Below are 16641 nucleotides of genomic sequence, written 5' to 3' on the forward strand. Positions count from 1 at the left end.
TTTCAGTGAAGTCACATGCTTTATTGCAAAGATAACAAAAACTGACAGAATAAATACCTTGTGACACAGAGTAAAGAACCTGTAGCAGACAGATTCACACTTGACATGGAACAGTAGTTCCTGCAGCGGTAGGATTCCATCTTCCTTCGCTGTTACACTCAGTCCAGCAGATCATCATCAGTCCACTCTTCCTAAGGGAAGGGAAAAAAGCAATGCTTTAGGCAATGTGTGAATCTGGTGTTCTTATAGTGAGGTGGGATAGGCAACATGTGACCAGCAGGTAGATGCTACTACTGCACATGCTGTCAGTAACTTCTGCTGCATATGCCAGTTAAAGAGAACTTAGGTAACATAGGTGACTTTTCACATCTCTGAACTGTGTCTGCTATCAGTAATAAATTTAAATCTAATTTGATTTAATTTGCTTGTCCATACTACTAGATGAGCTTCGAAGGTCCCTGGCAAACCCAGACTAATCTGTGATTCTATGATCTGCAGAGGAAAAACCACAGAGCAGAGTGGGGATCATGCCTACCCTGGACAGCCCATTCTGACACCCAGGAGCAGTGTCAGGCCTGGCTGACTTAAAAGGCTGGCTTAGACTGAAAATAGGAATTCACCCAAGGCCTACACAGAAATCACTTGATGAAACGCATGTTAAGTTCCCCTTCAGCTTCTCATGACCTGCCTGACATAAGGTCATGGCAAACAACTGCTGAACAGCGTGAAACAGTATTTCCTTTCCTTCTGCTCCCCATGATCAGGATTTTTGCTCACACTGCTAAACATGAGCACAGTTAAAGGAGTTTCTTTAAGTGTGCCCTAGTGTGTTGTAAGACTCCAATTAAACTCTGATTCCTGGGTTCATTTAAAATGTGTCTTGCATGCCCCTCCTAAGAAATACTACCCAGTGTGCTCAGTGTCTTGCTTGAGGTTCCACATATTATGAAAACATACTGTCAATGCTAATTTTATTATAGTTTTGTTCAAATCATTTTTTAGATTCTAGCTTGGCATTATAGCATTAATCCCTCTCTCCAAAAAGATGGGGGTTTTTAGAGCACTTTAAACCACAGGCCAGTACAAGCCCTGGCTCATTTTTAAAGAAAAGTTTAAAAGATTCTGTCTGAACATCACACAGAAGAATTTGAACAGATGCAGAAGTTTGTCTCAGCAGCTATGTCACTTATGTCTTGGCAAAATGAAAAAAAAGTATAACAGGTTTACTGACCTCATCCATTTTAGATTTCTTTGCAACATACTCATCATCTTCATAACCTTTCCTCTTCTTCCTAACCCCCAGCCAGAAAAAGTTAAATGTTTAGGTACTTTTTTTTAAGAGTCAGAGTCTCCTTATTCAGCCACAAGATTAGATTATGGACATATTTGTGACATAAAAAACAACCGAAGCCTCAACTAACAGCTTGCTGGAAGTTCACCATGGGTACTAAAGTGAAAAGGGCAGAAAAGAAATAAACAGGAAGTCCTTTGCCATCCGCATAAGACTTAAGAAAACATTAACCCTTTACACAATTCTTGTTTTAATCACATGATTTTAAAGCTTGTGATTCTTTTTGCATATGACAACAAGTGGCCAGACCCTAGAAGCCACCTGCAATTCCAGTTCTGTGTTACAAAATAATCAATATTACAGCTTGCAGTGCAAATCACCACAAAAGAACATCCTCACACATTAATGAAAGCACTACTCTTGAGTCTTGGTTCTCAGCTTCCAGCAGATGCTCACACAGTGAAGCATGTGAACAGACATCCTTCTGTGTACATTCAGATGTTTTCAATCACTCGCACAGAGCAAAGAAAATTAGTGTTTCTACAGCAATAAAAAAGGCAGAAGTTTAACATGAAGAGTAAGTATCTACTTACGGGTTTGTGTTAAGTGAAAGCTCCGAGCTGTGACACTTCTCCAATTTCTGTTTTAGAGCAGCAACCTCTTCAGGCCTTGGCAGCTCATATTTCTTTATGAGATTTTTCATGCCTACAGTAACAACACAGCTCTCAGCAAATTAAATAATTTCTCCTCTACCCTGTGAATTACTCAAGCTTATCAATCAATAGTACGGCTACCATTATTGCTTATCCTGCATAATTTAGCTTGAGCCAACAGTTTACCGTCCCTTCCCTCATCACAACAGGCACCCAGTATACATTTTCAAGCAGCTTCTACTAGGAAAAAAAAACCAACCTACACTAAAAAAAAGAAAAAAAGGGTACACACAGAAAAAACAGAATCTAAGAAATCTGGCAGTCCAGATCTCAGTAAGGTTTTGAAAGCACTGTATCTAGTTTTTAAACAGACTCAAAACACACTACAAGGTAACATGCAACATACTGCAAACAGTTGAGACAGAAAGCTTACAAAGTAAAATCCTTATATTTGTCAAAGCAAGCATTAGACATTCAAAGTATTAACTCATCCCAAAATGCTTGCTTACAAAACTTTCATCCCACATAGCACTCAAGCTTTAGAGGACCAAATATTACATATGTAAGATTTTACTATTGTCTTACATTGAGGGATTTATTCTAGATAACATCAAGGTACAGCACAAGCTGAGCACAAGGAACTACACTGAAACAAGTCACTGGCATCATTGATTCTGGATCTCCTCAAGGTGAATTATAACAAATGTAGAACTCACATTACTCTGCTAACAAGCTTCAAAATACACAGGTAATTTTTGCATTTAGCATTGTATCTCTGACTTAAAAAAAAAAAAAAGATGAAAGATTGGTTTCAGTCATGTTAATGCAAGTTAAATTTACAGCTACCCTCAAGAAACAAGACTTTTTCCCCTACCACCAGTTGTCTGTAAAACTACTCATTTACAGGTGCTTCAAAACTTCCTTCCAGCCATCACATGTTTACAAGAGAGCTGCTTGTGGTCTAACATTACTTTCCAGAATAATGCAAGTGAAGAGTAAGTGATCCCAGCGTTCCCTTTGCATCTCAGCAATGGAAACCTGAAGAATGGACTTGTTAGCAGGAAGAGAAAGGGAAGAGCATCTTAAGTTTTATAAATTCAATTTAAATTGAATTTGTAGACCTTGTGATTTGTATGGTACATTCACTACTAAAGTCAGCTAAGCCACAGGACTGCATTTTTAACTCTAACACGCTCCCGTTATGTGTGCGTTAGATTAAAGCATTAAATTACTGCTTACTAGTAATTTAATATCCCAGCCTTTTCATTTAATTAAAAAAGTAGTAACCAGTGTAGTACATTCCCCATTACCGTAGTTAAACCATCCTAGCATTCTTGATACCATATATTTGCCACAGTAGCAAAACCAGACATCTTTTCAAACGTCTTTATAGCTGCAAAACAGAAGTGAAGCATAAATCCTGGCAGATCACTTAACACTAATTGTTTACCTTAGAAAAGTACCCTCTGGTGGTGGAAGTAGTTATGTGCCTGAAGCTGTGATTTCTAAGACACAATGAAAGAGTAATTTCACCCTGACTTACAAAAATCATTATCTCATTCCCAAAATAGATTTCTCACTTTTGAGTCAGTTGCTAGCACTTGACTATAGCACTTATGTTCTGAAAAACGTCAGGCCTTTTGTCTTTTAATTTCATTTGTTCATACCACAGGAAAGTAACTCCCAGTGTTTTCTCCCCCTGCATCCACACGCCCACATTTTACTTACCTTATGTGTGTGCCCTGAGGTGAATAAAACCACTTGAAGCACACCTTTCTGCTTAAAGCTTTTGTTGTTTGGAAAAAGCTGATTTTCTTCCTTTAGAGATACTGTTTATCACATTTCTCCAATGTTTACTTACATTTCATGCCATCTAGTAGCTTGGCTAAGGATGTTCTGTTTTCTTTCAGCATAAGAGTTTCTGATAAATAACTGCAAAGAGACATGGGAGAATAAGTTATTAAAATAACTTATTATAACTTATTATAGTTATTAAAATAACTATTTGTGGCAGCTACCATTAGTTAATAAAATGTGTATTATTTATTACTTACATGTGTTACGATCAGACTTAGCAAGAACACCCTGTTTGCATAAATGCTATAAAGTGATAAAAAAGCAAATCTGTCACTCGCAACATTCTTCTTCTGTAAGAACATGACAAAAGTACCCCCGGCTACGTATGGAACCAAAGTTCTAACACTGCAGAATTAAACATTTTTAAGTAAGTCTTACTGAGTTAAGACAACTTACAGTTAGGATTTTATGAAGGGTCATACTAACATCACACTATTGCACAGTAAGACTGCTGGAAAAGCAAATACTACATACAGAAGAGTGGTCTTCAGATAGACCAACAGACAGCAAAGCTTGCAAGATGAAACCGAGTCCTTTGGCAGCTGAAAGCAAATCCTAAATTCCATCTTGTAGAGTCTCTCAGGCCCTTCCTCTCTCCTCAAAGAATATTAACACATACACACACCACCTGGGTAAAATTCCAACACACATGAGCAACAATCCTCACCAAGATCTACAACAACCAAGTAGTATTATGCATTCCTGGAAGTGCACTTATGGATAAAATACAAAAATCCAAAGAATACTCAAATCTCTCTTGTTTCACAAGAACGAGACAGTGTGGGAGTATCCTCTACAGCAGATGTATAGATGTAACTACTCCTACACTTACACAGCCTGAAAATTACATCTGGCCCTTTCAAGGCAACTGCCAGGCTGATGTGACCCCTGATGAAAATGAGTTTGACACCCCTGCTCTCCAGGGTTAACTGTCCTCTCAGAATAGCAAATCCTTTACACTCTAAACACAAAATGCTCACATGGAGAGTCATGTGATTAAAACACTCCAGATAGAGATACTTACAGCAGCTACCTCCTTTGTTTTTCTGAAGAGTATGTTTTGTCCTTAAATAAACAAACAAACCACACATTTCAGCAATGATACCAAAGCACTGGATAATGCCTTTGTAAACACCCGTGGCTAGACCACAGAAAGGAAAGAAGGGACTGATTTAAAACAGCACCTTATCATTAGTCTGTTTCCATGGAAACTGAACAGTTGTACCACCAAATGCAGCACCTAGTTTCCACATGCATAGCACCTGTCAGTTCAGTGTAGTTTCATTTCATTCTGTAACTTTAGATACCTCAAAAATATTTTTTTTTTCCTTTAAGTGATTCTTTACGTGTTTCATACTCCTGGTTTCTACTGTATTTCCACTTTCTTCACTCTTATCTTCAAGGTGAACCTGAAAGTCTTATGCTGTTCTAATTAGGGCAAAGTCATCAGTTTGAAAATTTTTTGTCCTTCTTCCAAAGGAATATAAAAAAACAGACACCAACTCATTGCATTTATCGCCCACTTGTTGAAAATGAAAAAAAAAAAGACAGTACTGCTTCAGTTTTGAAACTTAGAGAACATATCAGAGTCTTAACAATGAGTAAATACAATTCTACTAGTTAAGAAAGTCTAGAACAAAATGATTCTATACAAGAAGCAAACAAACTGTTTAAATCATATCTATAACAAAAAAGAAAAAACTACCTTTCCATATTAATTCCCGCTCTTGATCCACTGGATAATATGGCAGTGAGAGCTATCTGTGAGGGAGCAAAGAGCAGATATGCATCTGTCAGAGCCACTCGATTGAGAAAGTCATCAGCTGTCTTCCTCAAAACTTCAGGATTCTCCAGCATTGGATAACGAGTCTGAAAAATAAGTATTTAGGAAACTAAGTTCCTTGTCTTCTGGTTCGTGAGCTCACAATTCAATAGTATTTAGTAAAGCTAAAAAATAGCAGGCCATCTTCTTATTCCAATAGTAATCTAAGGTGCTTAAAGACCACAATTAAACTGATTTCCTTTCAGCTATTTGCTTTTCACTTTAGAAAGTAGATCTTTAAGAAAGAAATACAGTTTTCTAACACAACCCACGAGAGATTTGAATTACATTAGTATATGGAGTATGTAGCACGTAATACAATACTACCTTCAAATCGATTAGAAATCCCTCAAATGGCCTGTATGGATTGTGGACGATAAGATGGAAGTTCAGTTGCTGAATAAGCAGAAGTTCATATTCCAGTATTTGTTCAAGAGCTTTTTCCTGTCCAAGAGGGCTTTCTCGAAGGTTACCAACAAACTGGGCACTGGACACATTAAATTCATCCACTTTACAGGCCAAAAATGCACATGTTAGCCTTGAGAAGGAAAAAAAGGAAATAGTTGACTTATGCAGCATCCATCTTTTTATCAAGTATTTTGTTCAGAAAATGTATATCTTCAAAACACTATGTTTGAACACAGCCAGCCTCCAAATGGAAACTTAAAGTGACCATATGTTGCCTTTACTCATCTTTAAGCTCTCAGAGTTCCTTTGTTATTTTTTCAAGTCTTTATACAGATATCAAGATTATAGCTCCAATGTCCGCTTGATAGAATAACTTATGATACGTTGATAACTCACATTATTATCCGAGGATGATACTCCATCACTGAGTTATTGAGATAAAAGCGTTTGAAATACATGCATGCTGTTCCCTAAATTAAAAAAGGGGAAAGGAAAAGTAAGTATAAAAGCAAAAACGGATTAAGAAAAAAATTTTATAAATTTCAAAAGTTAAACCACAAAACAGAACAGGCAAGTTTGAAGACATACTATGGACATATACAACACATTAAGGCACCAAGATGCAGACAATGCCATGCCATTTCTAATACAAGAAAAAATCCAAGTTTAATACATTTATGCCTGCAAGAGCCTTACAAAATGGTGGCTTGGTTATCTTTTCCTCCATTTTTAGACATATTTAGGAAGACAATGCTCAAAAAGACTATGATATCTTTGTAAGAAAAATCTGATATTTAAATGAAACTTAAAAAACGAAGGCTGAAAAAATTATCCTGAAAGTTGTGAGTAACCCCAGCCAAGACATTTGACTTTTTACTGCAGTCAGTGTCAAATTTTCAAGCTGATCTGAACACCATCAGCATGAAAACAGATGTCCTCCAAAACCACTACTTGGTGAGTCTGCTCCAGCGCACACATTCCACAGGGGCTACTTCTGAAATACAACTGTGGCTCCACAGAGCATGTAATGTCAGCCTGCTGCTATGTTTCAAACATCTGCAGAGAAGATACTCTTCATCTCTGTGACTGACCACATGTGCCAGAAAAAGGAAAGGCTGACAAGGGACAATCAGGGTTACACATCAGATGTAGGCGACAAAAGAAACACAATTTAATTCCCTGCTTCCACTGTAAGTCCTCACTCTCTCTCTCCTGAAATGCGCTCTTCTGCGTTCAAGATAACTCAGCTCATTTTTTTTTCCTTTGCAAGCTAGTTTATTGTCAGCACAGATGCCTGAAGCAGCTTGCCCTGTGTCCAAACAAGCACCAAAGCTTGAGAAACAACTGTATGACAGCCCAGCTTTGGGACTGCCTCCTTTAGCTACAGTGAGATCATTTTACTGTATCATCAATCCGTACAGCACTACGTTTGTTTCTACTCTTTGCTTAAGGGAAAGAAAACAGTTAAAAGCCACAGACTCATTTCAGTCTGAAGAGACCCTCAGGATCACTGAGTCCAACTCTAACCTAACCTAACTCTAGCACTAAACCATGTTCCTAAGAACCTTGTTTAAATGGCTTTTAAACCCCTCCAGGGATGGTGACTCCACCACTTCCCTGGGCAGCCTGTTCCAATGCCTGACAACCCTTTCCGGGAAGAAATTTTTCCTAATATCCAATCTAAACCTCCTCTGGTGCCACTTGAGGCCATTTCCTCTCGTTCTATCACTTGCTACTTGGGAGAAGAGACCAACACCCTCCATGCTCCAACCTCCTTTCAGGTAGTTGCAGACAGCGATCAGGTCTCCCCTCAGCTCCTTTTCTCCAGGCTGAACAGCCCCAGTTCCCTCAGCTGCTCCTCATCAGACTTGTGCTCCAGACCCCTCACCAGCTTTGTCGCCTCCTCTGCACTCTCTCTAGTGCTTCAATGTCCTTCGTATGATGAGGGGCCCAAAACTGAACACAGGAGTCAAGGTGGGGCCTCATCAGTGCCGAGTAGAGCGGCACATCCATGCTAGTGTAACAGTCGCAAGAAACAGATGAAACTGAGAAATTACTCCCTGTTTTTGAAATGGTTGCAGTTACATTAAAGAGACAAAAAGACTGCAGCAGTGGAAGACGAAAAACTGGGAAAGATACCCATGCTCTCAAGAATCACTGAATGGTTGGAGTTGGAAGGGATCTCTGGAGATCACCCATTCCAGCCCACCTGCTAAAGCAGGTTCACCAGAGCAGATCACACAGGATCGTGTCCAGGCGGGTTTGAATGTTTCCAGACAAGGAAACTCCACAACCTCTCTGGGCAGCCTGTTCCAGGGCTCTGTCGCTCTCAAAGTAAAGAAGTTTCTCCTCAAAAAAAAAAGAACTAGACACGCAAGCAGCAAGCGATGGAACCAGAGACACGGAGGGGGGACAGCCCTGCAGCCCCATCCAAAGCCACCCGAACCCCCCGGGGGGCAGGACCGGCTGCTCACCACCACGGATCTCGGCATGGCCGGCTTGAACACGGCGCAGAAATCCAGCAGCCGCTTCTCGTAGTACTTGCAGATCGCCAGCTCCTCGTGGGGCTCCAGGAGGACGGGGTCGGTCGGCTGGACCTTGAGGAGAAAGCCCAGCGGAGCCGGACTGACGGGCTGCGCTCGGGCACGGCCGCCTGTCCCCGCCGCTGCCGCCACGTCCTCCCCTCAGGGGCGCAGGGAGCGCCCGGGCCACTCTCCCCCTCACCGCCTCCCCGCACCTTCCCGCTCGCCGCCGCTTTGCTGCGGAACTTGCGGTTGGCCTCGGCCCGGCTCCGCGCCAGCTCCTCCTCATCGCAGAAGATCCAGTGCCGCCTCTGCGTGCTGCTGTGGTACATGATGGCGCCGGCGACATCCCCCTGGCTGCTGCTCCTCCTCCCGCCGTCCGCGCTCACGGCCGGCGCGGGGCATGCCGGGAGTTGTAGTTGGGCGGGAAGCGGGCGCCGCCCGCCATAAGCTGTTGCCTCACGGTGCCCGCGGAGGCAAAATGTCTGCTCCTCTGAGAACGGGTTCAACCAGCCTCTGGGCACCGCCAAGGCCCCCACGGGAGGTGCGGAGGTTTTAGGGCACGGTGGGCCCGGTTCGCCTCTCGCAGAATCACACACAGAATCACAGAATGTCAGGGATCGGAGGGGACCTCGAAAGCTCATCCAGGCCAATCCCCCCGCCGGAGCAGGAACACCCAGATGAGGTTACACAGGAAGGTGTCCAGGCGGGTTTGAATGTCTGCAGAGAAGGAGACTCCACAATCTCCCTGGGCAGCCTGTTCCAGGCTCTGTTACCCTCACTGAGAAGAAGTTTCTTCTCATATTTAAGTGGAACCTCCTGTGTTCCAGTTTGTACCCATTGCCCCTTGTCCTATCATCGGTTGTCACCGAGAGGAGCCTGGCTCCATCCTCCTGACACTCACCCTTTCCATATTGATAACCATGAATGAGGTCGCCCCTCAGTCTCCTCCAGGCTCAAGAGCCCCAGCTCCTCAGCCTTTCCTCACACGGGAGATGCTCCACTCCCTTCATCATCTTCGTGGCCCTGTGCTGGACTCTCTCCAGCAGTTCACTGTCCTTCTGGAACTGAACCTCACGTTGCAGTAACACCTGGCTGTAAAACGTCGCTTCACGGGGTTCTTTTCAAGTTTTTTTTTAAAAATCGTGAAGCACAATGACATCAAACCAGAAATTCCCTGCTCAGCTTCCATCCGTGTAGCAATGAAACCACATAATTTATCAATACCTAACACTGCAGGAAATATTTTTTGCATATTTTCCCTGTTGACACTTTCATTTTTGATAGTTAATTCAGTATCTTAGACACAGGCAGGCCAGCGATGTTGACAATTAAGTGCAGACACTTAGGTTTCTGTTCAGTCTGTTCTTGACAGCACATACCCTGTTGTCAGAACTTTCTTCATACTGCTCTTATCTTGCGAGCCTCTCACCATTCTTATTTCTTACTATTTTTTTCATTATTGTTTAAAAGAACATTAAAAAATCAGTTACAAAATGACTATGGTTCTGGCCACACATTTTTGTTGTCCCAAAACCAGGATTCTTTACCAGGTCTGTGCACACATGAGACAAATTTAGCACACAGAGACGAGATATTTATTACAGAGTTGCACAAGACTGGATGCTGAAATAAAGCCATCATGCCGGCAAGAAAAGTAAAAGGCATTATATACAAAAACTTATCACTGCGTTCACACCCTAAAGAACCAATGGGTTACACATTTGCATGTTGCATTACCTAATCCTTTTAGCATATAATGAGCAACATCCAGCTAAAGGACACTTTATCCAACAGTCTTGAGATAAGTGTTATAGCAAGACTCAGCTAATTGTGTGGGCTTCAAAATGTCTAAGGCTGCAAGGTCAGTAGTGTCTGTAGTTTGTGATCAGGTGTTTTGCAAGTCACTCTTTGTTATATGAACAGACTGACCTAAAACTGAAAGGATTTACCTGTCTTTAGGTTAGCAACAGCAGGCAGGATTCATTCTGTGAAGTGATGACAAGGTTTTGACCTCAGCTAACAGCCAAACACCCACTCAACCACTTGCTATCCGGATGGAGAGAAAAACAGAAGGAAGACAAGATGACGTGTAGGTTGAGACGACAAATTAATAGCAAAGGCAAAACCTGCACGTGTGAGCAAAGCAAAAAAAATTTGTTTGTTCACTGTTCCCATCAGCAACCTACTCTGTGGGGAAGGTGTATTTGGAGTCTTGTGGAAGACGTATAGGTAGGATGACTAGAGCTGAAATTAGCTTTTAAAAATTCAAGTCTATCTGAAGAGTGTCTCTAGGAATAATGAGAATCCTGTCAAAAAGCATGTGACAAACTTTTGCTGAATAGCAACACTCTGTTTCTCTTTCAGTTTTACCTATGCAAACCTTCAGGTTCATTCTACTCCATCTGGCTTCCTCAGTAGTCTCCTGCCCCCCCCCCAGATAATCACTACATATAAAATCCAATTAGGTTAAAGTTATGGAAACAGCATTTCATATCTTCTGTGCTTTAGCAACCAAATTTCAAATATTGCTGCATTTTAATGTGAAGTTTGTGAGATAAGTATGCTAAACACACACGGATGTTCGCAGGCTTGGTAGTTAAAGTGGTTTTTTGTAGTCTGAGATGTCAAAGGAGCTTTTCCCAAACTACAGAGGAATAATTTTATTGTCTGTGCAGTCCAAATCTATTATTTCTTTTCCTTAAATTACAGCAATTGAACACCTCTACTTTGAAAACAGAAAAAAAATCTAATTTTCAAGAACCGTAGATACGGAAGATACCAAAACAGGTACACCTTTTTGTTGTGCATCTAATTGTAACAGTTCCATAGCAAATTAGAGAAACACAGGAACTGCGTATTTCAATAATCCGTCAGTTTACTGAGAGAGCATATGTCATTTCACATAATCACTGTTAGTGTAAAACATGTAAGAATAGAAATGGCAATTTCTGAAAAGGAAAAGAGCAGTAGTGAGGATAAAGCAGATTAAGAAAAAAAAAATTCCACTGATTTTGTACCTTTCACTTTTCAGAATCTGTGCTTCAAAGGGGTACGGGTTTAAGTTTTAAGGATACCCAACAGCTATTGACTTTATTGATTTTAGTCCTACATTGACTTTAGCTGGTAACCTGCATTATCAGTGATTTTGAAATTTAGGCTGAAAGTTGAGAAAGGCATATCTAAATAACACATTTGAAAATGTAATCACAAGTACTCAACCAAACCTTTGGCAAGTCTGTTACCAAGCCATGTGCAGAACCAAGCGTTTACTGTTTCTAGAGCTGTGTTTTGACCATAGCACTATAGCACTGAAATTGCATTACAAGGATACATGAAGAAGAGGTGAGAAGCTCCCTTTGAATGCAGATACTCACATGTGACCACACATGATATGTTGTGGATGTCGATGTATTAGGAATTCGTATGTGAGGAGACTGTCCAAAGATTTTTTCTTTGACAATCATCTCTCAATTGCTTGTGTGATGCTGCTTTCATCAGGATTTATTTCACTGTTGTCAGTGGAACCAAGCCTACATGGTAGCGTAATTTATGTGAAAGGGACAACAATTCCACAGGTTTGCTCTCCAAGTCAAAGTGCCCTTTCTAGAGGCAATGCAGCAGGTATTTTCTGGTAACAATACCTGCAAATGTCATCATCCCGAGAGAGAAATAAAACCTGTCTGGTCAAGCATTGCAAAGGTTGTTCTTCAAGGAAAGGCTACATTCATATATTCATAACTGTTTGTATGGTCCAACCCTTTGGACCTTTGAGTCTGGTCCACAGGTCTTCAGGCAGATGAATAAACTTGGGGAAGAGGAATCTCTTCAATGCTTCCTGCAGAGAAATCTCTCCACACAGAGAAATTTATCATTTTAGCTCTATACTTCTTCATGTTTCCCACTCATTCTCTCTTTTGTGTTGTAAAGTCTATAAAAGCCAAAATAAAGCATCATGACACTGAGCACTGAGGCAACACTGGTAATTGCTTGCAGTAAAGGAATGATTATAATTGAAGTTTTTTTGGGTTGATTCATTTGTTCTTCTTGTCTTTATATGGATCTCACATTCTAAAGATAGTTGGAGAGATGATCCAGAGTCCTCAAAGCTGCCACGGTCAGATTAAATTAAATTAACTGTGAAGTGGGTGCTGGCAACCAGAGCCAGAGATCCAGGCTGTGAATGGCTGCCCTAAGTATCTGTGACTCATTGGAACTTCGGAGATATTCAACATAACCCATGGAAATATTGTTAATATAGGAGGAGGTCACCTATATCAGACACTGACCCTTTACATTTTATTTTATCGTACTGCATCCCCTTGTACTCACAGTAGGAGCTGCTGGAGGAGTGTACATTACTACACTGCAAGTATTCAGAGTCAGACCTTTCTGAAACCTTGGGCAGCAGAATTGGAGACCATTTGCAATGTAATTAGATTGGAGAGAATTGCAATTCAAAGAACCGAAACAAATGAAAACAACAAAGAAACCCCATCCCTTAAGTGACAGTGAACAGGCAAAGGAGCAAATGTTTCAGCGTAGAAAATCAAAAGTGTTTCCCCTGTTCTTTGTTGATGAGGGGTAAACTACTCGTGGCTTTTCTGTAGGGGCTGTTTGGTCTGGATCGGGTGTGGGTGCCGGGGGGACACCACCAGTTCCATGTGTGTGACACCAGCAGTTCCACGACTCGCAGCGCTCAGCAGTTCGGGGACTGGAGCTGGTGTGCATGCCAGAGCGCTCCTGCAGCTCGGGAACTGTGCAAAGGTGGGACTGAAACACTCGGGTCTCAGTGGGAACTGTGTCCCAGTGAAGGTGAGTGACATTGTAAATCTTCTGGTCACCTCAATAGGACATTTGATGTGGTACTTGTAGTACGAGGCTTTTCCAAATGTGAAGATGCCAACTAGGTTTTTCTCGGCAGTACCTGAATGTGACATATTGCATAAAACTGAGGAATAGAAAGACAAGACAGTGACTGTATTCATGATGCTAGTTTATCTTTCGAGCTCAACTGACAGACTTTCTAACAGTTATTCAGCTCTTTTCACCTGTAATGCATTTCAGTGATGTGCATTCTTTGTCTTAGGGTGTTCTGAACACATCAGTTTATAACTAGAAGTGAAAATTTTTGGCATGCCTCTCATGAATATGAAGAGGTGCCTTCCTATGCTAGTCTTCTATCTGATCTCTCACTTTGGAAACAGAACACTTGTATCATTCCCCACTTGCTGTACTTACAAACCTCTGAGATTCTTCTTCAACAGCCAGCCTGTGTCTGTGGCCCCTTAGCATGTTCTTGGTATGTAAATTGCAATTCACCTTATGACCTTATACTGAGTGGCCCATCTCCTGCTATAATATTTGAGGCATGATTCTTTTTAGTTTTTGACAATCCTGTGGCTGGAGGAACCTGTTTTTGGCACAATGTTTGAGACAATTCTTTCCAGTCTCTGACAGTCGCTTCTTAGCAACTCTCATCCTCCCATGTCTGTGTTTTCCTGTCTTCCACTGCAGCATGAGATTGTTCTTCCTCACTTTCTCTGCAAGTTTGCTGACGTCTCTGTTGGTCTGGGATTTCCATAATCTGCCCAACCTTTTTTTCCCCTAATTTAGGTGGGTCTATGTCTAGGGGGTCTTTGGTTGAATCTTCTGTTGCAGTTAGTGCCAGTGCTGATTTCTCAAGTCTCACACTTTCCCTTGAAACGTCTTCAGGGCTGGTCACAATTGGTAAAGAATTCTGACTTTGTCCATCTTTCAGCATCTCCAAAGTCAACAGCACGTCTTTGGTGTTTCCTGCAGTCGCATGAATTTCTGCAGACTCTGTTCTCGTAGCAGGTTTCACTGTTCCTGACGGCTGGAGCTCTTGTTCGTTTCTTGGTATCTCTTCTTCTTGCTGGGCAGGTGCCTTGCCAGGAACATCTTTGGATTTCTTCCTTGGGGTCACTAACCTTTTAAATGATTCCCATGTTGATAAGTGCTGACGTGGTTCAGCCCATGCCCCTAGATCGAATTCTTCTCTTTTGGCCTTTGGCTTCTTCCAAGGCAGTTTTTTTAAATCCAGTGTCCGTCAAAAGCTTCTTGAAAGGGCTGCCGTGTCGTTTAGTTGTTTCTGCAGACGAAAGCAGCTCAGCATCATTAGCAATCCCTCCTGGAGGCCTCTTTCCCACGGCCTCTTCAGGACATATTTCTGCACTTATTTCATCGGGGTTTAGGAGTTTCTCTGGCACCTCCTTCTCTTTCCCTCCTTCTGCAGCTTTTGCTTCCCTTTTACCAAGATCTTCTGACACTTGCACCACTTTGCCTTCCTGATCCCCACCTGCAGCTGTTTTCTCCTTCACCCTCTCCTGAACACCTGCTGCTGCCACCTCCTCTCTTGGTCCCTGCTCCTCAGGCCTGATGAGCTCTCCTGCTCGCTGGCTCCAGCTCCTCTGCTGCCACAGGCTGTTCTGGCTCCTGCTCTCCACCGACACTTTGCTCCTTCTCGTGCACTTCCACACTTACTGCTGCCACAATCTTCTCCTCAGCTTCTTTCTCAAACTCACATTTCTCCTCCTTTGCACTGGGTGCAGTTGTTAACGTTGACTGAGCTTCTTCTTACTCCTTTTCTTCTAGTCATGGGCAGTGACATTGGATGAAACAGATGGGTGCACTCAATTAACACATGGCTCCGTGCTTGGTGTCACCACCACAATTTTGGCTCTTTTGATAATGAGATGGCCTACATGGCACCAGGTTTATTGGCATCAGATAGAGTTCACCTTACACGTAAGGGAAAGAAGGTCTTTGTGCATAAGCTAGCAGGGCTCATTGACAGCGCTTTAAACTAGATACGATGTGGGAGCGGGATGTAATAGGGCCTCCCTGTGACATGCTGTGGGATGAGACAGCAAGAACAGATGTACGAGCAGAACCAGACTCTAAACTGATGAGCTTGGAGGGTGGGGGCCGATGTGGTGAAGCTCATGCAATCACATCCAGCTGGGAAACATGCCAGACCAATCAGAGCAGTGACAAATATTCCTTAGCCACCTCCTAAGATGAAAACCAAAGGGCCAACAACCTCAAGGGTACACACAGCTGTGGTAGATCTTTCTGCACCCCTCATAAGAAATCCATGCGCTTGTGTCCACACCAACGCGCATAGCATGGTGAGCAAACAGGAAGACTTAGAGATCTATGTGTGTTCACAGGGCCGTGATCTCATTGCTATTACAGAGACGTCGTGGGAAAGCTCACATGGCTGGAATGTTGTTCATGGACGGTTATGTACTTTTCAAGAAATACAGGCCAACAAGGAGAGGTGGAGGAGTGGCACTTTGTGTGAGAGAGCAACTCGAATGTATTGAACTCTGCCTGGGGGGAATGACGAATTGAATCCTTATGGGTAAAAACTAAGTGACAAGCTAATAACAGGGACACTGTTGTGGGTGTTTACTACAGGCCACCTGATCAAGAGGAGGAAGTTGATGAGGCTTTCCACAGACAGCTGGAAGTAGCCTCACAATCACATGCCCTGGTTTTCATGGCAGACTTCAATCATCCTGACATCTGCTGGGTGGGCAATACAGCTAAGCATGCACAGTCCTGAAGGTTCTTGCAGATCATTGGTGACAACCTTTTGACACAGATGGTGGAGGAACCAATGAGGAGAGGTGTGCTGCTGGACCTTGCCCTAACAAACCAAGAAGAACTGGTTGGAGATGTCATAGTTGGGGGCAGCCTCGGCTGCTGCGACCATGAGATGATGGAGTTCAGGATCCCACGTGAAGGAAGCAGGACCGTAAGTAGCACTAAAACCATGGACTTCAGCAGGGTAAATTCTGCCCTCTTCAAGGTCCTGCTTGGAAGAATCCCGTGAGATAGGGCTCGAGAAGGTAGGATGGTCCAAGAGAGCTGGACAATATTCAAACATCACTTTTTCCAAGCTCAAGACCGATGCATCCCTATGAGGAAGCAATCAGGTAAAGGGAGTAAGAGGCCAGCATGGATGACTAAGGAAATCCAGTCAAAACTCAGATGGAAGAAGGATGTTCTTGTAATGTGGAAAAAGGAACAGACCACCTGGAAGGAATACAAGGAGGCTGT

The 16641-nt window shown here is 42.4% G+C and overlaps 1 protein-coding gene across 2 annotated transcripts; it reads right to left on the reverse strand.

The window, feature by feature from the left end:
- CCNH (cyclin H) lies at positions 1–8909 on the reverse strand. 2 transcript variants are annotated; one of them, XM_065656242.1, is made up of 9 exons: positions 8769–8909; positions 8506–8628; positions 6428–6501; positions 5951–6161; positions 5507–5670; positions 3806–3876; positions 1885–1996; positions 1232–1292; positions 1–191 (listed from the first exon to the last, which is right to left on the reverse strand). In XM_065656242.1, exons 1-9 carry the CDS (start codon positions 8883–8885, stop codon positions 159–161), a joined length of 966 nt encoding a protein of 321 aa, XP_065512314.1. In that variant the 5' UTR covers positions 8886–8909; the 3' UTR covers positions 1–158. The 2 variants fall into 2 exon arrangements, with proteins under 2 accessions (XP_065512314.1, XP_065512313.1); XM_065656241.1 differs by lacking the exon at positions 1232–1292.
- Between the last annotated feature and the right edge of the window lie 7732 nt (positions 8910–16641).

This window comes from Caloenas nicobarica, chromosome Z (genome assembly GCF_036013445.1).
Source record: "Caloenas nicobarica isolate bCalNic1 chromosome Z, bCalNic1.hap1, whole genome shotgun sequence".
Lineage (NCBI taxonomy): Eukaryota > Metazoa > Chordata > Aves > Columbiformes > Columbidae > Caloenas > Caloenas nicobarica.